Source organism: Gossypium raimondii, chromosome 11, assembly GCF_025698545.1.
Source record: "Gossypium raimondii isolate GPD5lz chromosome 11, ASM2569854v1, whole genome shotgun sequence".
Classification (NCBI taxonomy): Eukaryota; Viridiplantae; Streptophyta; class Magnoliopsida; order Malvales; family Malvaceae; genus Gossypium; species Gossypium raimondii.
Window position 1 is genome coordinate 3,300,548 of NC_068575.1, and position 21,175 is coordinate 3,321,722.

The 21,175-nt window shown below is 31.8% G+C and overlaps 2 protein-coding genes across 2 annotated transcripts in view; both read left to right on the forward strand.

Annotated features, from left to right (window-relative positions):
- LOC105761247 (disease resistance protein At4g27190) overlaps positions 1-21,175 on the forward strand; it is a 23,069-nt gene continuing 1,894 nt past the window's right edge. Inside the window, exons 1-2 of the mRNA XM_052623456.1 lie at positions 1-19; positions 20,886-20,977. Coding sequence (XP_052479416.1) covers positions 20,952-20,977 — 26 coding nt within the window. The 5' untranslated portion in view covers positions 1-19; positions 20,886-20,951. The remainder of the gene's footprint in view (positions 20-20,885; positions 20,978-21,175) is intronic.
- LOC105761246 (probable disease resistance protein At4g27220) overlaps positions 20,163-21,175 on the forward strand; it is an 8,477-nt gene continuing 7,464 nt past the window's right edge. The window contains exon 1 of the mRNA XM_052623453.1: positions 20,163-20,315. The gene's annotated coding sequence lies outside the window, so the exon portion shown is untranslated. The remainder of the gene's footprint in view (positions 20,316-21,175) is intronic.

The following is a 21,175-nucleotide window of genomic DNA, read 5'->3' on the forward strand; positions in this document are numbered from 1 at the left end:
TGGCAAACAGAAGTATCAGGTAACTTTAATTTCTAATTCTTTGTTTGTTTTAATTTTCACAAAACCTGAGAAAATTTTTGCTTTTTCTTGAAATATTTCTATGTTATTGCTCCCTATCTTTTCTAAGATCTTCCCTTCAATCACTATTGATTTGGGTTTTTGTTTCCTTGACCCTAGGTTAATAGACATTTCTGAACTTTTAAGTTTAATTATGCGGACCAAAATACCCCTAACTCATGTTAATTCCCATTTAGAGTCGATGTCGCAGCACATTAAGACATGTGTCGTGACATAGAAGTCAATATACTTTTCTTGGGATATCTTCAGGGGTCGTGACACCCTTACGCTGTTTCGTGACACCATAATTTTTTTGCCTTTGCTTTCTTCTCCATTTCAGTCCCTGTTGTTGGTCTTCCTCCCTTTGCCATCATCTCTGATATTTTTTTAGTAAACAAAATCTCTGATGTCTTAGATCTGAATCTCTATCCTGCCAGGTTTTCGATGAGTTTACCCTTTCTACCTCGGTTTTGATCTTGTTTTTCATGTAAATCAAAACCTTATTTTGTTTATCTGCCTTAAAATTCATTTATACTTTCCTAAGCTGCAAACGAGAAGTTCAACTTTGTTGATCAAGATCTTTCCTTTTCCAATAGTTTATGTTTTGGCTTTGTTGAATTGAATATCCAAAGTCTTGATCTTTAGTCAATAATCTGTTGAACTGCCTATCTGGGTATGCTTTGTTTACATAAATCTGGAAGATTTTCAGCCAGATTTCTATTATCATGAATAACTATCCATTTGGGTCAAATAGTCCTAATTCCTTTAATGCCTATCCAAGGGTTGACTTTGATATTGAATCAAGTAATATCAAAAGAACCTGAAGGTCTAAAGTTTCTTCGTTTTACCCTATTAGAATGATCAAATCCTAGGCTAATAGCTTTTACTACTACTACAAGTTACATCCACTCCTTGTTTTCTTTGTTTCCTTGGCATTTGGGGTCATAATCCTTATAGGTTTATCGCTATATACGCATCACTATAAGATGCTGAGAAATTATAGGAAACTTGATGAGAGGTTCAGTTATTACTATCCCTATGCCAAGCTTAAGAATCTTGTAATGGTTATTAAGCATTCAGTTTATACAAGGAGTAGTTGTGAGAAAGTTGATAAGGAGGATTCTTGGTTTTTGGAGCTATAAAATGGACTATGTAATATTGCTTCTTGAATTATTTAATGACCCGATAGTTAGGGGTGTCAAAAAAACGTATTTTTGGGACTCCGTAATCGTAAACTGGACCCTTTACAAGGCTAACTTAGTAGCTAATTAATTTTTAGATTAGCAAATTTTGTGAAATTAGGAGTTTTGAAGGTACAGGGGCTAAATCATGTAAGATTTAAAATTTAAATTATAAATTGAAATAAACTAAAGGGGATAAAGTAGCAATTGTACCACTTAATTAATGTGGTGCGCATAGGTGGCCGGCCATGGACCAAGTAAAATTGCATGTATATATATTATATATATGTTAACTTTAATGAATATTTTATATTAAGTAATAATAGTAGTTATAATAAAAGAAATAGAAAGAAAGTGGAAAGAAAGAGACAACTGCTAGCAATTGAAATTAAAAGAAATAAAAAAACAGAGAAAAAAACAAAGTGGCAGACAGTAGCAAGGGCTCCAAACTTTTAATTTTCAATTGGTTAGTCAATTTATTCCTATTTTCTTGTAATTTTTACATTTTTGGAATCCCAATACTTAGGGCTACCCGACCCATATTGTAATTTTTAGTATTGTTCAAGGTTTTAGATATTGACATTGTTGAATAGTTTAAGTATTAGGGATTAATTAGATAGATTTTTAAGTTAGAATGGAAAAAGGACTAAATTGTGAAAAGTTTAAAATTAAGGGTCAAATTGGAAAAGAGAAAGCTAAATTTGGTCTGGAGTGAAATTAATATAAAAATATGAAGTTAATTATGAAGGTTAAAATTAGTCTCGATTTAGGGACTAAATTGAAGAATAAGTAAAATATAGTATGAAAATTAAAATTAATGTGAAATTAAAATGTGAAATATTAATGTGATTTAATTGTTTTATTTCACACCTAATGTCATATCGAAATCCTTGAGTAAAAGGAAAGCATAAAATCAATGTCGAATAGCTCATAAATCACGATTTGTGTTTCTATAATCCGAATTAAATAGTATATTATTGCATATATAATTGTTTGCATATGGTAAGCATTTAAGGTAAGTACTTTGGTACTTTGCGATTGAATTGAATTGAAAATTGAAATGAAATTGATTGATTTTATATATTATGAAATATATTGATTATGAATATATGTGTATTGAGAAAGATGTGATTATTATCAAATTGAATATATGCTTATATGTGATGATATATATTCATGAAATTAAGACATTGGTTGTATTGACAAGTGAAATGAATCCCCATTAACTGTACCGGGCTGAGTCGGATATAGATGGCATGCCATAGGATAAGAAGAGTTCAGGGATTACTTCGACCTCAAGTTGATGAGGCACTGGGTGCCAATTTGCTTCGATTTAACCGACGAGACACTGGGTGTCAATTTATATAGTGCTGGGTGCAGTTATTACTTCGGATTTATCCGATGAGACACTAGGTGCTAAACTTGTGTGTTGGTTGGATCCATGCATCCGTCCGAGTCTGTATCGTGTTAATAGGGGAAAGTGAAATAATAATTTATATGATTAATATTGAAATGGCAAAGATGACAAATGAATATGAGACTGAGAAAATATTGAAATGACAAATATGAGAAATCATTATGAGATGATAATGAGATATGAAATGATGAATTGAGATATGAAACTTGAATGAATTCAAGTATTGATCAAAGATATGAATCATGCCATTACATGAGATGATGTATTCAAATGTTAAATGAAATGTCATTGATATATACTTATATATTTGAACATGTAAAATTTTAGTAGATGTGAATAAGGAATGATAAAAAAATTTTACTATTGAATTGAAACACATGAATATAGCTTGTTGCATTTTGCATTTTAAATACTTTTATCAAATTTATGTTATTCGGATTATAGAAATACCACTAAGTTTTACTTAGCGTGCAGTTTTGTTTTCCGTGTACAAGCTAGGTACTATTCAATTTATCACAACTCAACATCAAATCACAAATCTCGAGCTCAAGTGTGGTGATATTTCATTTTGTATTGGCATGTACCTAGGAAGTCTTTAGTTGATATTCTTTATAAGGTGTGGTTGTCTTAATTGCTAGTGAAATGATGCTTAAATGTGTATTGGTTGTGGTTAAGGCTATGTTGGTATGTTAGCCTAGTTTATATTTAGTATGTGCTAGATTAAAGTTTAGTAGCTTAAATGGCTAAGTGATAATCCAGTTATGGTAAATGCGATATGAATAAAAGTCTTGAATGTTTAATATGTTGTTGATGTATTTGAACATATAAAATGTGGTACCAATGAGGGTACATTGGTCAGGCATATTAGGTGAAGAATTTGGTGTATTTTGGGCATGTTTTGAATAGGTAAAAGGATTGGTAATTGAGTTGCTTAGTGCCCAAGTAAGTAGGAAATGGTAAACTTGAGTTCTAAGGTACTTTAGGTGCACACGGCCTGGCCACACGAGCGTGTGTCACACATGGGCAACACACATGGGCATGTGTCACACACGGGCAACACACATAGGCGTGTGACCCAAGTCAGTGAGTTACACGGGCTGGGACACGACCATTTGTCCCAACTTCAAGAGTCACATGGCCTAGACACATGGGCGTATGTCCCTATTTTGATTGTTACACGGCCTGAGACACGAGCATGTGTCTCAGTCGTGTGAGGCACACGGCTTGGCCACACGAGTCTGTGACCCTTGTAATCAAAATTTTTTGTAATGATTTCCTAAACTTCCAAAATTGTTTCAAATTAGTCACTTCCTATTTTTAAAGTACTTTTAGGGTCTCGTAGACTCGTAATAGTGGCTATAAGAGTAACTTTTACTCTGAATTAGAATGGATTAGCAAACCTAAATTAAGTGCATTCCACTAACATCATTGAAGCTAAATTAAAATATAATCATAGACGGAGTATGGACCAACACTTTGATACTAATAATTGAAATAGTCTTGTATGTATCCGAATTTTGACATTCAAGAAGGGATAAATAGTGATAAGAGTGTAGACAGTGGAAGACTAAGTTTAGCAATGTATAAATAGTGATAAGAGTTTAGACAGTGAAATACCAAGTTTAGCATTGTATAACATGAATCATTATTTGATTGTATAATATTTAAGTATGATATGATCTGATTGTTTGTGACTTGCCCTGTATATTATATTGTTAATGGCTAGTATATATACATATGTGTAATTATGATTGATTAATTGTATGATATGTTAGTAATGCCCGTGACCCTAATCCGACGATGGAAAGGGGCTAGGGGTGTTACAAATTATGTGCTCATTTTATGGTTTATGTAAAATTGTTTCGTAAATTCGTGTAACAGCCCGGTTTAGACCCTAGTCGGACAGTAGTTTCGGGGCCACAGATCCAAGTCAAAAAATATTTTAATATTATTTTCCATGCTTATAGTATGTGAATTGATATGTGTGAAATTTTTATGATTTAATTTATCCGTTTGTGTGCTTAATTTGTGAAAAGGGCTAAATCGCATAAAAAGTAAAAGTGACATTCTCATTGTTAATATGCTAATTTGTTATGATTTGATTTATGGGAAGTCCTTAAAAGGTTATTATGCCATTATAAGGTTAGTGGAAATTTATGACCATGATTCAAATGACTTAAATTATGATTTTGTTAAGGTTAAAATAGTAAAAAGGTAAATAACATGAAATTAAATAAAATAAAACATGAAAATGGCCATGAATGTTCATTATTTTTGGCCGAAATTTGAGAAAGAAAATAAGCTTTTGAGCTTTTAGGTATTCGACACTTTGGAGCTTAAAATTAGGTATGTTTCTTGTTTGGTTTTCGATAATTTTTATGTTTTTGAGATCGTTGTTTTGAATACTAGCTAGCCCATGCTTGAATTTTTGAATTAATTGTTGATTTTATGATTTGCCATTGTTGATAACTTGAGATTTTTTTTTGTTTGATGATGGAAAATAAATCTTTGATGTTTGATTATCATGTTTAATTAAGTGATTTTTATAAATCTAAATTAGGGATTTATTTGTGAAATTAAAAATTTAGGGCTTAAATATGAAATAAATGAAATATATGGGCATATATGAAGTGTATAAATATTCGTCCTAGCATGTGTAAATTGAAATTTTGTGTATTTTGTGATTTTATGAAATAGGGACTAAATTGTGAGAAATGTAAATTTTAGGGGTTAAATTGCTAATCGCCCAAATTGTGTGTTGGTGGTTTAAATTGAATGAAATGTGTTATTAAATATCTAAATTTTAATTTATCTAGATCAAGAACAAAAGAAAATAAAATTAAAACGGGGAAAGTCGAAAGTGGTCGAGTAGTCAATTCCATCAGTTTGTCTTCGTCCGAGGTAAGTTCATAGTAATTAATTGTTGTTAAATTCATATAGAAATGTATGTAATTGTGCCGAATTTAATTATAGTAATTATATATTTGTATACCAAATTGATTTAATTATGGGAGAAGTAACTATGAGCTTGAATCTATGGATTTACAATGTCTGAAGGCCTCGTATGAACCATAGGAATAATAGGGATATATATGTCATGACATAGAATTCCGATATGAGTAATCATGTAAGACCACGTCTGGGATGTTGGAATCGATTTGATATTTACGTGTAAGACCACGTCTGGGACGTTGGCATCGATTTGATATTTACGTGTAAGACCCTGTTTGGGACAGTGGCATCAATGTTTGATTACATGTAAGACCACGTCTGGGATGTTGGCATTGTACGAGCTTTCTAAGTTATTTGAATATACTTATGGACTCCGAATGGTTCAACGGGCAATATTGAGAAATGAATGATTATGCAGTAAATGTATCTGATTTCGTAGTGAGAGCAGTAGCAGCTCAGACTTTTTTTCAATTTTTTTCATCAACTAATGCGTTCTGCCTTTGGTTTTTTGTTAAGATTTATTTTTATTTGGATTTTTTAGTTGGGAATGATCATTAGGCTAATTTTAAGTTTTAAAAGATCTAAGTTTTGGTTTTTCATTATTATTTTGGGCCTGGATAATTTAACTCAAACTATAAAAATCGGTTGAATCGATTTCTTTTCAGTTCACAGTCCAAGGTAGTTCTCCCCGGTTCACAGGTCAATCAGTTACTTAGCTTATTCTTTTTTTTAAATCAAGTTACTTAGCTTATTTTGATATAATTTATCGAGTCTATTTTCATTTCATTTATAATCATTTTATTTGTTCAGGAATAATTTCTTTTTAAAACACAAAGAAGTTAAGAAATATAAAATTCAATAGGGATGTTACTGGAAGGTAGTCATTGTAATAGAGTATTGATGTTAAGCTGTTTCATTTGCATTTTTAAAATTGATTCTTCAATTGTGATTTACCTAATAAACTTTTTCATTTATTGATGATCTGACTGCCTGGGAATGTGTTATGTTGTGAATGATAATGCGAGTATAAGGTCTCACATACCTAGTTTTCTAACTTGTTGAGCGAGTATTTTCCAAGAGGGTTTGTGTAAAGTTCGTTTTCGATGAAATCGAAGTAGTGATTTTGAGACCACAAATTTGAGGTCAAAAAAATGATTTTTATATTATTTTATGATCTACAACATGATAGTATTACCGTATAAAAATTTCGTTAAGAAATTTTACCATTTACATGTTCAATTTGATAAAAAAAGAACTAAATCGCGTAAAATGCAAAATTTGTGTTCTATTAGCTAAATGTAACACCCCTCAACCTTATTCAACGCCAAAATACGTTTACGGAATATTACCGGACTTATAAAACAATCAAACATTCACTTTGCATACATTTTCACATTTCATATAGTTATCATTCAATCTCAATCAATATGTCTCCAATACGAACCTACAATGCCCAAAACATGCATTGGGAGTGGTTTGGGACTAAACCGATAACTTTGGAAACTTTTTGAACACTTAACAAATTTTCTTAAAAATAGGAGACTCACGCCCGTGTGGTCTAGCCTGTGTCTCACAAGGCCAATAGATGCCCCCGTGTCACTAGCCGTATGGACATTTGAAATGGGAGCATATGGCTGTGTCCCAGCCCGTGTCCAACCCGGTGTAACTCTCTGACTTAGGTCACACAGCCAACACACATGCCAGTGTGACTAGCCCTTGTGCCCTAAAAATGACCATACACGCCCGTGTGCCAAGCCGTGTGCTAGGCCGTACCAATCCTGTAGGGTATACTAACTTATACCATACAGCCAAGTCACACACCCGTGTGTGAGGCCATGTGAAGTATACTGACTTAATTTTAATTTCAACTCCAGGGGACACATGGGCGTGTGTCACACACGGCTGAGACACACGCCTATGTGGACAAAAATAGGCTATTTGCCAAGCCATCTTGCAACCCAAATTTGCATACACCTACATCAAACTCAAATGCACCAATATATAACATCAATAGGCATTTAACAGAAGCTCCAACCAAGCTCAACTCACCATTTCAATACCAACAATTTACATATTCACATTACCATGTATTGTTAATTCAAATCATAATAATTCCTCATTCAATATGCATTATTTCAACCAAACATTTTACTATGCCTAAAATCACAAACATACAATAACCATTTCCAGTCATTAGCTAACTTAAATACTAAACTACCATAAACCATTTGCAAGCAATTATGAACCATATTATAGGCCATTTTCACATGTATACATTTACATCCAAAACAACCAAATTAAGCCAACTCTCATAGCTATATATACAAACTAAAACATAAGCATTTACAAGCCAATTGATATGGCTAGAATCATTAGCAACACATAACCAAAATGACCATAATCCTATACACGCCATATGACCAAAACACAAGCTCAAAAGTATCAAATTGATAGTTGGATTGTGTGACGATGTCTCTGAATGATCCCCGAGTTTGAGCTAGCTTTAAATTCACTATAAAACATAGAAAATTAAACAAAGTAAGCTATATAGCTTAGTAAGCTCATATAAAATAAACTCAATCTTAACATAAATAAACAATTCATCAAATTGAACAATATCAACATATAATTTATTTAACTAATGAACTATTCACATTTTCTATCATAATCTTATGTATGGACTTCATAACTTCTTCGTTTTAAGCTTATACGGTTCAAGTACATACCTGTACCATTTTGTATCAATGCATACACAACCACGTCTTTCATTACCCGTTGAACCATTCAGAATACTATCGGATACATGGGAAATTCACACCCAAAGTGCCACATATATAGCCGAAGCTATCTCAATCTCATATCACACATACTGCTCACACTAGAGCTATCAATGGGCTTGCTCACACAAGCTGTGGGTCAAGAGTAGCTACACGGTACTGCTCTCAGAAGTTGTCAAGTAACCGCAACACATGCCGGTATACTCAGCCATCGGTAAGATGTACATGCCCAGCACCTGGATCACATAATCACAATCACAATAACCCCTAATGACATGTCATTTGTATCTTATCTATTCCTAAGGTTCAATCGAGATTTCCAATGCTGAATTGTCATCAAATCTTAGTCGAACATGTCCATAAAGTTGTATTCACAATTCATACAATATCAAAGTATTTAAAACATAATTATAACAAAGCTTATTGCATACGAACTTACCTCGGATGCAAAAACGGCTAAATTGGTCGATTAGTCAATAACTTTATTTTTCCCTCGATCTAGATCCAAATTTCACTTTTCTCAATCTATATGCAATCAAAATTAACTTATTTAATCATCTCTATATTCAATTTAGTCCAAAATTCACTTTAAGGAATTTTTACACAATTGCTCGTAATGTTTCACAACTTTGACAATTTAGTCCTTATTTCATAAAAATACAAATTAATGCAATTTAAGACTAACCCATGCTATCCAAATTAATATTATGCCCCTATAAGCCCATATTTTTCATTTATTTCACATTTTAACCACAAAGTTTCCACATTTCACAATTAAATCCCTAATTTACATTTTCACTAAAAATCACTTAACAAAATTTGTATAACTATCATAAAAAATTCATAATCTATCATAAATCATCAAAACACACATGTATTTATTAATGACAACATTCAAAATCTTTATCAATTTTGCAAAATAGTCCCTAGGCTAGCTAGACCTAGTTGCAACAATCTCAAAAATATAAAAATCATTAAAATAGATAAAAAATACGTACCAATCTTGCAAGAATTAGTTGCCGAATGCTCAACCTCAAAAATGGCTTCTCAAGCACTAAATTTCGGTTCTCCAATGAAGAAATAAGGGTGATGTTTGGTTTTGTTTTATTTAATTATAACTTATTTACTAATTTACGTAATTAACCTTTTAATTTCAACCAAATTTCAAAAATACCAAGCCATCATATTCCACTATCAATAATTATGAGCTAATTATCACTTAAGGACCTCCACTTTAAAGTTTTATAACTATTAGACACCTTTAGCTAAAAGAACTCAAGTTTTACACTTTACATAAGTTAGTCCTTTTATCAAATTAAGCATTCAAATGATAAAAGTTCTTAATGAAATTTTCACAAAAACATTAAATCATACTGAAAAAATAAAATAATAAAAATAATTATTTTGACCTCAGATTTGTGGTTCCAAAACCACTGTTTCAATTTGACTAAAAAGGGATGTTACATAAAGATATTAAATAGCTATAGACCTTTAAAGTGGAAGTCCTTATATGAAAAATAGACCATTAAATGTGATATTGGATGTGCATGGCTTGGGATTAGTGTAATTATTAAATGTTTTAAAGGTTAATTTGGTAAATAGGTAATAAATGATAAAATAAACAAAACATAAAGCTTTCATCTTTATTTTTCTTCTTCAACCGAAATTTCAAAGAAAAAGGAGCCACGGAAGCTTTAACTTTTGACCAACCTTATTTTGATTGCATGTGAGTACCGTTTGTCTTATTTTTAATGATTTTTATGTTTCTGGGATCATTGTAGCTTAATCTAGCTAGCCAAGGTACTAATTTGTAAAACTATTAAAGTATTTGAGTTTTTCCATTGATGAATATGCTAGGGTTTTGAAGTTTAAAGGTAGAAAAAGAATGGTTGTTGTTAGATAAACAACTTTTGTAAAGGAATTTTTGGTGAAATTATCAATCAAGGATTTAATTGAGAAACATGATAAATTGTGTAGTGAAAGTGTGAAATTTGAAATTTATGGGTTGCTATAAGCATGTTTAAAATTTAGCTAGGCTTGGGTAGGGATAAAATTGAATGAATTTCATTTTCTGAGCCTAAGGACTAAATTCAAAAGAATTAAAAGTATAGGGGCAAAATGGAAAATTTTCTAAAATATGTGTTGGACTAAATTTAATGTGACTTGAATTGAATTGAATTAAATTTATTCATATAGATTCGGTTTGACCTCGTACGGAGTTAGATCGAGGCAAAGAGAAAATCTCAAATTAATCGTCTTCGAATCTACGTAAACTCGTCGAGGTAAGTTTGTGTAATTAAATTATGTATTTATATGCTTTAATTGAAATACATATATGTGGATTGTATAATTGCTATGTATAATTACCGATCGCATATCCAACGACATATGGCGATTACTGAGCCCGTTTAAACCTTAGGAATCCATAGGATACAAAGGACATGTCATTAGGGTTACCAATTTAGTTGAGGTCCTGCATGTGTTGCGGACACACCACTGATCGTATGAGCTTATTGATTTGTAGCTCTTGAGAGCTTACCAATTCTCAGCTTTTATGAGCTTACCATTAATCAACTCGAAAGAACTTTTTATTTATAGCTCGCATGAGCATACATGTATAAGAATTGATGGATTATAGTTCAATACACCTCTTATGTACTATCCAAGCATCTAACGATATTCTAAGTGGTTCAACGGGCACAGTTCTATTACGAGTTTATATAAGTTTGATATGAACTAGTACAGGTCTTTACATGAATTACATGGACATGGTTTATATATGATATACAGATACATGGTATAGATGTTTAATGTACATGAAATTTTAATAATTGTTGAACTCATACATGATTCTCTGTTTTTATATGAATTACATGGCTAACTTGGTTGATGAATATGTGTTAGGCTTTGGCCAAATTGCATTGTGGTATGCTTTGAGTTACTTACCTAATTTATGGTTAAATGGTAAGTTAAATTCTATGTTATATGAACTTACTAGCTTAAATGCTTACTCAGTGTTATTTTTCGTGTTTTATAGTGGTTCAGAAGCTCGTTCGGGTTGGAAGTTTGGTAGAGCTATATCACACTATCTATTGGCTATTTTGGTACTTTTGGTTATCTAATTTTGGTTATAATGGCATGTATAGGTTATTTTGGCTAATAATAGCCTACATGTTTTCTTATGTTTTTAGCCAGTTGAATTGACTTGTGTTTTGGTATATTTTGTTATGTATATATGTAAATGGCCTTTTCATGTTTGGTGTATGGTTATCATGTAAATGATTTATTTTGTGATTTGGCATTTTGGGTACCAAATGGTTGAGCTTGATAAATGACATACATGTTAAGTTTTGGTACAATTATGTATATATGTATTTGGTCATTTAGGTAAGTTTGGATACATAGTTGACATGTTTTTAAATGTTCATTTGGGGTGCCTATGGGCATATTGGTTGTATGTGATGATATTACATGTTTTAAGCTTGATTTTGGTTGGTTTTGAATGCCTATTTATGTGCAAATTTTTGTGTTTAGGTTGGTACCAATTTGGGTGAGAAGTATGGTTTGGAAAATGGCCTAGTTTTGTCCACACGGGCAGAGACAAGGGCGTGTGTCTTAGGTGACAAGATCGTGTGTCCCCTGTATCTTAAATTTGTACAAAATAGAATGCTTAGACATCCTAGCAAACAGGCGCGAGGCTTGGCCGTGTGACTCAAGTCACTATGCTCAAAATTTTCACACGGCCTAACATACGGGCATGTGGTCGGGCCATGTGATCCAAGTCAGAGAGCTCACAAGTTTGGACATAAGCTGGGACAATGCCGTGTATCCCTATTTCAAATACCCACACGACTTGAGACACGGGCGTGTGTCCCTTGACCTTTGAAAATTTTTAATATTTTCTGAAAAATTCTTTGAGTACCCGATTTAGTCCCGACTTATTTTTAATGTTTATTTTGAGCCTCGAGGGCTCGCATAAGGGACGATATAACTGTATTTGATTGGTTTCTGATATGAATGTTATATGAAATAAAATGTTTGTTTGTTTGATCTGTAAATTTTGGTAATGCTCCGTAACCCTATTTCGGCGACAGATTTGGGTTAGGGGTATTACAGTTTGTTTTTTTCTATTTAAGGTCTTTTTAATGTAAGGTTCCTTGTAAAGTCTTTGCCTACAATGGTCAATTGCTTTATATGTTCTTTTCACTAACAGGAACTTGTTGAAAATCGAGTGGTTCTTCCTTCCTTTTTTTCTGGTGTTTTAGGTGGAAAAACAACAACATGAATATTTGATGGCTCATGAAAGTAACTTAGCCAGTGATTTATAGTATCTTTATGCTGTATTGAGGATATAATTGGCTTTACGTTAAATGAATTATGAGAATTCTACTAATTTAGTAATAGAGATTTGGTACATGTAAAAATGAAGTTGCATGAGAGTTTGTGATTACTCATTTACTACCAGGATGAGGTTTAAATTAATATTGAACATGCTATGTTAATTGACTCCAAAGGTTGAGCCTATTGAATGTTTGACGACTCTCTTGACATGCTATGTTGTAAATGTGGCATTTTGTAAATGGTATTACTGTTATACTTTTCATTGTGTAGGTTTTGGGTTGAAGTGGAATGGATTGTGAAGGGTTTGAAACTTATTAAATGTTCGTTACATAAATAAAAATTAAATGTATTAAAATTTTAAATGTAAATAAAATACATATAGTAAATTTATATTATTCATTTTTATTTTACATGAGATTCTTATATTATATATGCAAGTTTAGTAGCATAAAAACAATTTGTAAGTTAATGAAAATATGTCAAAAGAATATGTAAAGCATAACAATTTCATCAGTTGTTTTGTTGTATTTCAACATTTGTCTCTAAGTAAAAATATTTGAGACAAGAGAAAGACACGTATTTTCCATTTTCCCCCTTTTCTTTTAAATTGTTCTTTAAGTAACATATAGATTATGACATATAAATTAAATTATTTGTTTCATTAATGATATTCTAGCATATTAAATATGAATTGCATTAAAAAAGTAGGTTATATATTATTTTTCTAATATTATATATTTTTATTAATTTATATTTAAATAATTATTATATTAAGAATGTTATTAAATTATATATTATTATTTTAAATTATATTTAATAATAATTTTATTAAAATATGATTAAATTATAATCCTATTAAAATTAAATAACAATAATCATCCATCTAAAAAGGTTCTTCTAAGGGTACTCTAGTTATTTCAACTTCTTTTCTTATATTATTACAACTTTATTCCATTCAACCAAACACAAGAATACTATTATAGTTTTATTCTATTTCATTCAACTAAACAATTAAATTACTAATTAAAGCTCTATTCCATTACAGTGAATCAAATGGGGTGTGAAGTTATTGTGCCCAACTTTCCTCGTCTTTTCCTAGAGTTTCATAGTAGCTAAACCTGTTCAAGGGTCTGGCCACCTAGCCCAGCCCGAAAGTCTGGCTAAAATGTGGGAGGGTTTGGGGAAAAATACAAGCCTGAAAAATGGGTTTGGACAAAAGAATAAGGCCTGTTTAAAAAACGGGTCAGGCCTCAGGTAAGACATTTTTGGCCCAGGCCAACCTAAATTCACTAAAGAACCAAAAAAACCTATTTTTTTTAACATTATTTTCGTGTTGTTTTATCCTTATTTTGCTACCATTTTACTATTGTGCTACTATTTTGTTGTTATTGTTTCGATATTATATAAAACTTATTTTATTGTTAAATTTGTTATTATTTTAAAGACATTTGTTAATTTTTTATTATTTTAGAGACATTTGCTTGTTAAGTTGCATCTATCTTAGTGTTATTTAAGTATACATATTTTTAAATATTATTTTCAATTTTTTGAGAAATATTTATTTTAATGTTTCTAGTATTTTTGATGTATTATATACATTTAAAAATTATATAAAAAAATTAATAAGGTCGGGCCAACCTGGACCCAAAATTTAGCATTTCTATTCGAGTCGGGCTTGGGCTAAATTTTAGGCCCATTTTTCAGATCGGGCTGGGCCTAAGCCTAACAAATGACCCTAACTTTTTAGTCGAACTCGGCCCGACCCGACCATGAACACCTCTAATAGCACCTTCCTCAACATTTGACAAGGTAAAAGCATTTTATTTTTTGTTAAAAATATATAATATTTTTTTCATTTATAAGAATAAAAACTTGAAATCTAATTTTCAAAGCATACGTTAAAATTTGTATTTACTTTTTATCTTTTTAATAAAATTTCAACAAATTGAGTTGTACTAAGATGAGCTTAGAGAATGTGAAAACAGTATTCTCATTTAACCCAATCTTCGTCTGTCGTTTTCTGCCTTCCTTGACGAAGTAAAAGCATTTTATTTTTAGTTTTAAAAAATCGTCATATTTTTCATTTTAAAATTTTAATTTGAAGATTTGAAGTAGAGGTATTCATGGGCTAGGCTAAGTTCAACTAAAAATTTAGGTCCATTTGTTAGACTCGGGCCTGGCCCAAGAAATTTGTCTAAAATTTTACTCAAACTCAACCTAGATAAAATTGCTAAAACTCGGGCCTGACCCAGTCTGCCCGTATTAATTTTTTATATTATTTTTTATATAATTTTTAAATATATATAATACATCAAAAACTAAAAATATCAAAATAACTATTTCTCAACAAATTAAAAATAAATTTTAAAAAATATGTATACTTAATTAACACTAAGATAGATGCAACTTAATAAGTAAATACCTCTAAAATAATAACAGAATTAACAAATGCCTTTAAAATAATAACAAAATTAACAATAAAGTAAGTTTTATACAATATCGAAATAATAATATTTTGGAGTAGCAATATAATAGTAAAATGGTTGCAAAATAGGGAGAAAACAACATTAAAAAAAATAATTTTTTTGTCCTTTAGTGAATTCAGGCCGAGCTAGGCCCGAGCAAAAAATACCTTACCTGAGGCCCGACCCTTTTTTAATACGGGTTTTATTTTTTGTCCAAGCCCATTTTTTGGGCCTATACTTTTGCCTAAACCCTCCCACATTTTGGGTGGCCCGACCCAACAACAGGTCTAATTTGAAGCAGACATCAACTTTATTATTTACTTTCATCATTTAATAGGATTTTAACATAGTTTAACTTAATTAAGAATGTAATGCCCCAAAATTTGAGCTAGAAATTTAGATCGAATCTCGGAGGTTACATTGATCACCAAAATGATCGTTGGCCAAATTTGAGTTTAACTAGCTAGAAAACATATGATATTTAAGTTACGATAAAACTCTCCATTGTAAAATCCATATATTACAAAAATTTTAGTCCAAAAGTCGCTTACATGCGTAAAACCCCAAAATTCATACCACAATATTCAAATTAAAACTTACAGTTCAAACCATTTATTTGTAAATGCAGAATTTATGAAAATACTTTTAAAACTGATTCTAAATGTGGCTATCCGAGACCTTTGACGTCTCGAGTCCAGCAACAGCATATGAAAATACCTGAAAAAGGGAAACTAAGAGGGGTGAGCTACACGAGCTCAGTGTGAGTTTGAAACGTTTAACAACATATTTACAGAAGAGAATTCAAGATAGTAGTTCAATGACAAAACACAATTATAGAAATATACAGAAACAGAAGGTAAATTCGAGGTCAACGTCCCAACATAATGTAACAAACAAGCACGCCACATTATAGATAAAAACCTAACCAATAACCCGTCAATGGGTCAGTGCTAAAACACCTATCATTACAGACATGATGTTGCAAAATGTCATCACGCTAACACTTCAATACACGTAAAAACAATCACACATGTTAAGTCAACTAGATAGAATACCCATAAATGAACTTACATCCAGTCATTTAACCATATGCGCATGGATGCTGTCAAGTAGTAAAGGAACTCACCCATCCAGCCAAAACACCTTCTGTCCCCCGATCACACCCCAAAAGAGCTATTTAAGCTCATCCAACTAAACACACCACATAGGACCTCGAAAGGCCCATCCAACCCTACACACAATGTATGTGGACTAAGCCACTCAGATAATAATACGTAGCAAGGCTGGTGTATGTGCAGTACAGTGCATTATTGTGGTAAACCACTGTATCGATAAGTTGTAGTTAAACTATCAGATCAGAAACAATCTTCCTTCTCTTCACAAACCAACCCAAAAAGACTAATGCAAATGCAAAATGCACACCATTTGAAAATAGATTTATAGAAACAGAATACAAAATAAAAAAGGCACATGTTTAAATGCCTGGAATCAGAATCAGATATAACATAATATTAATTAACACTCAACCGAATCTCTTAATTAGAGCTATGATTGCGAATAACGCACAAGTCCAGGCTGAAACAGAGTCCCAACCACCCTTACAGAGACCTAGCCAAGGGTCAGAACACATAGAATCATAATCAGATAAAAAACAAACACAGTACAAAAACAGACACAATACATAGAATCATAATCAGATAAAAAACATAGAATCATAATCATAATCAGATAAACCACCCTTACCGTGTGGAAGTGCCTAGGCCGTGTGGGGGTCTACACGCCCATGTGAATGCCATACACACTCGTGTGAAAGCCACACATGCCTGTATGGAGGGGTCACACGCCCGTGTGAGCAGCTCGTGTAACTCACTGTCCAAAAGTGCTAAAAATTAATAGTAGAGGAGACACAACCATGTGGATATCTCACATGCCCGTGTGGGGACACATTCTCGTATGGCTAGGACATGGGGTACCAAAAATAAATTGAAAACCCTAAATTCCCAATTGCACACAGCCGTGTGGACCACCCGTGTAAGTCACATGCATGTGCCACCCATGTGGTCACGAAACCATACTGAAACAACCCAAAAAACACGAATTTCGACGTCAAAAAATCATTAACCTCTAATAGTGCAGAAACACACCGTAACTAATTGAATTTTATGCAATTTAAAAGCAATACAACATTACAATTACGCAATCACTGGAACACCTGAAATTACCAAATTTCACAAAATTGATTTAATAATTCACGATTAAATTAAAAAGTTACGAATCCCACACCTAAATTTGCCATTTAAACACCCAGAATTGTTCAACTCGCTCCACCAAGCCAATTTAGAGACCTCAATTACAAACACAACTAATTATAAGATTTTTTTTTAATTTAAGAAACACAACAAAATTAAGGCAATTCCTTCATTAAAACAAAAGACAGAACTTACCCAATTTCAGAACCAATAAAGCAGAACACTCGAGAACTAAGCTCCCTTGACAAACAACAAAGCGGAAGAAGCAAAAAGAAAATCAAAGGAAATTGAAAAAGAAGAAAATGTGAAGAAAGAAGAGAAGAACCTGAGAAGAGATTTTTTTTAGAAACAACTTCCTTTTTTTCCAAAAATAAAAATACCATAAAATAAATAACATCATATATATATATATATAACATAAAAAAATAAAAATCAAATAAAATTTATTCCTCAAACACACATTAGGATTCAAACTCAGAATCCAAATACAAATTAACACACAACCAACCACCAGACCAACAAGACCATTCTGACATAAAACACAGCAACAAACCCAATTGTTCGATCTAGCCACTGATCTTACCTACAAATCTCAAAACTTTCAACCCCAAATTCTGAGGTGTTACAAAGAATATATTTATTTTAAAAAGGTAAACTATAACAATAGTCACCCAACTATACATTTTGTTATATTTTGTTCCAACTATTAGTTTTTTTAATATAAACATTTAACTTTTAGAATCGAATAAAAGTTTAATATGGATTTTTATTGATCTAATAACAAATTTAGCCCTTTAATGTTTATATATTTTATTAATTTTTAAATATAAAATATTAAACAAATTTACTGCTTAATTTTATAAAATTTGTAATTTTAGTTTTAATTCTAAATTTTTTTTATAGTAGTAGAAAATGGAGTTATATTTTAGCCATGTTTAGACACTTACAACTAGTGGTGGAGTCAGAAATTATTTTTGAGGGCTCGGAATTACATTTTATATTTTTATAATAATAAAAATGTAAATTTTACTATTTGAATAATCTATATCTTTAAATGATTAAATCAAATTTTTATTATTTTTTGGGGTCAGTGCAATTTTACTAATACTAATTTAAAATTTTATAAATTATAAAGGGTCTAAATGAAAATTTTTCCATTTTTGGGGGGCCAGGCGCTGCCAGCCCCCTGGCTCCGCCACTGCATACAGCTGACGATGCATTATTATTTAGTTTCTACTTTCTAACATATTGCATGTTATGTAGTACTCTTGACTTACAGCCATGGACTTTGTTCTGAATAAGATTGATAAACAATGGGACAATAACAGAAGCCTTGATCAGCAGATGAATGACCTGAAAAGGGAAGTAACGGGATTAAATGGTCTGAAGGAAGATACATATTCTAGAATGAGCTGCCGATCTGCAGCCAAGAAAGAAACCCAAGAAGGAAGGTCAGATATGGTTGAAAAATGCCGAAAGAATCAATGGCGAAGTAGAAAATCTTAACGAACAAATCGGTGAAAGCAGTACTCTTACGTATGGATTTCACGCAGACGATGTTTCAAAGAGGATAAAGGAAATTGAAGAACTTATTCAACAAGGCAAATTTCAAGAAGGTTTGGTGGTTTACAATACTCAATGGATTGGACAGGTTTTATCGGCAACAAGATTATCAGGTAAAGGTACAAAGGCCCGTGTGGAAGAGAGATGGATGATGAGGTTCGAAAGATTGGAGTTTGGGGGATGGGTGGCTTGGAGAAAACCAGCATCATGAAACTTATAAATTTTCAACTCTTACAAGAGACGAAGGAGTTCGATATTGCATTTAAGGTGTTATATGGTTCGTGACATGATAAATTCATGATAAATTTTTTACATGTTCGTGCATACATGTTATGTTCTAGTACTTGAACTAATTCAGTCCTTAACATAGACTGCCTCTTGGTTTATTCTGTTTCTCAAACATTTTGCATTGCATGAATTAAGAACTTGTGTGTGAAATTATGATTTGCAGAAGCTTCACCTTAGTGCAAGAAGAGACAGGTCGATCAGAGGCGAACCTCTTGTCAGGCAAATATATGATAAATCCAAATCAAGCTCCAAGAAAGCAAGTAAAACCGGTCGCTCGACTTCAAAAGATTCTCAAGTTCAGATTGTTACTCGACGAAACATATTGCCGAAAATAATTCAATTTTGTAAACTAGAAAACTCGAATTTTGTAGTTACTGGCAATGTTGATCCTTAACTTTGAAAGTAATTTAATGTAATTCAAGCTTAGTTATGCTCTGAAGAATAATTCATGTTTTTAAGTGGTGGATCTTGTATATAAATTTTTGTTGTGATCGAACAAAGATAGGATTGTAATAAACTATTTGAGCAGATTGCGGATTAGCATGCAGCAAATGTAACTTTTTAGCAATGAAGGTGTGATTGATCTGAGTTGAACCGAAGCTGAGTTAATTGAGTTGAAAAACTTAATTTTCAACATTGGATTGAGTTATATTTTTATAATCCGAGTGAAAGTTGAATTACTCGAATTTATTTGATTAGGCTTATAAATTCGACTTGATTTCAATTTGGAAATGGAAGAGAACAAAAATAGCTGTCCGTTGACTCTGCAAGTGCCAAAACTTATACACACTGCTTTATTAGTATTATTTCTTCATGACAGTTTCCATGAAATTGACTCATAAAAATAAAGTTAGTTCTTCTTTTCATTTCTGAATCTTCCGTGGCAACTTCCCTCTTTCAACTTGGTCTTTCCTCCAGCTTTCCTGTTTTGCCTTTTCTGAATTTTCCGTGGCAACTTCCCAATTTCAATTTTTTCATGGTTGTTTTGCCTTTTTTTCCCCTTCACTGGCAAACAGAAGTATCAGGTAACTTTAATTTCTAATTCTCTGTTTCTTTTGATTTTTACAAATCCTGAGAAAATTTTTGCTTGTTCTTGAAATATTTCTATGCTTTCGTTTCCTATCTTTTCTAAGATCTTCCCTTGACTCACTTTTGATTTGGGTTTTGTTTCCCTTTCAACTTTTTGTTGAAAATTTGTTCATACGCTTTAATTTTCTGGTTTCTTCATGATTAAGATGCACAAATTTGATCAAGCAATTGCCATAAGCCAGGATTAAGGACTGGAGAAACCCCATTTAATCTCTTAAAGTCTACGTTGTGGTCGTGAATTAAAGTGAAGTTGCAGGAAATCTATTGAAAGATGTTCTTAAGGGGTTTTTTAGTATCTCTTTCTATCTTGAGATGATATCTGCATGCACAATTCGAATATAGCATGGGAATGCTCCTTGTATGAAAATACTTCAAAAAATTTATGCTTAACCGAGCTGGAAATACCTGCATCAGCCCCTAAATCTGATAACATGGATCTTGAAATTTGTTTTTACAATAAATTATATCCTAAAAGTAATGTGTAAATTTCATTTTTCTTTTTGCAGATATCCAGATATCATTTCAAGAAACAGGCTCATTTCTATCCAAAATCAGTTTCTCATTTTCTTAACATGGATTCAGCAAAAGAGATTTTCATGTACGTAGAAGTTTTTATTTCAATGTGGACAGTTATGAATTTCTTGATAGAGTTCTTTTTTGTTATTTTTACTAATGTTTTTGCAGTATTTGGCCTTTGATTTATGAGCAGTACTTTTCAAATTACATTATTCAAAATTATTTTAAGCATCAGTAATTAGAAAATGAAAAATTTGTTCCCAAAACTGACAAAAGCATG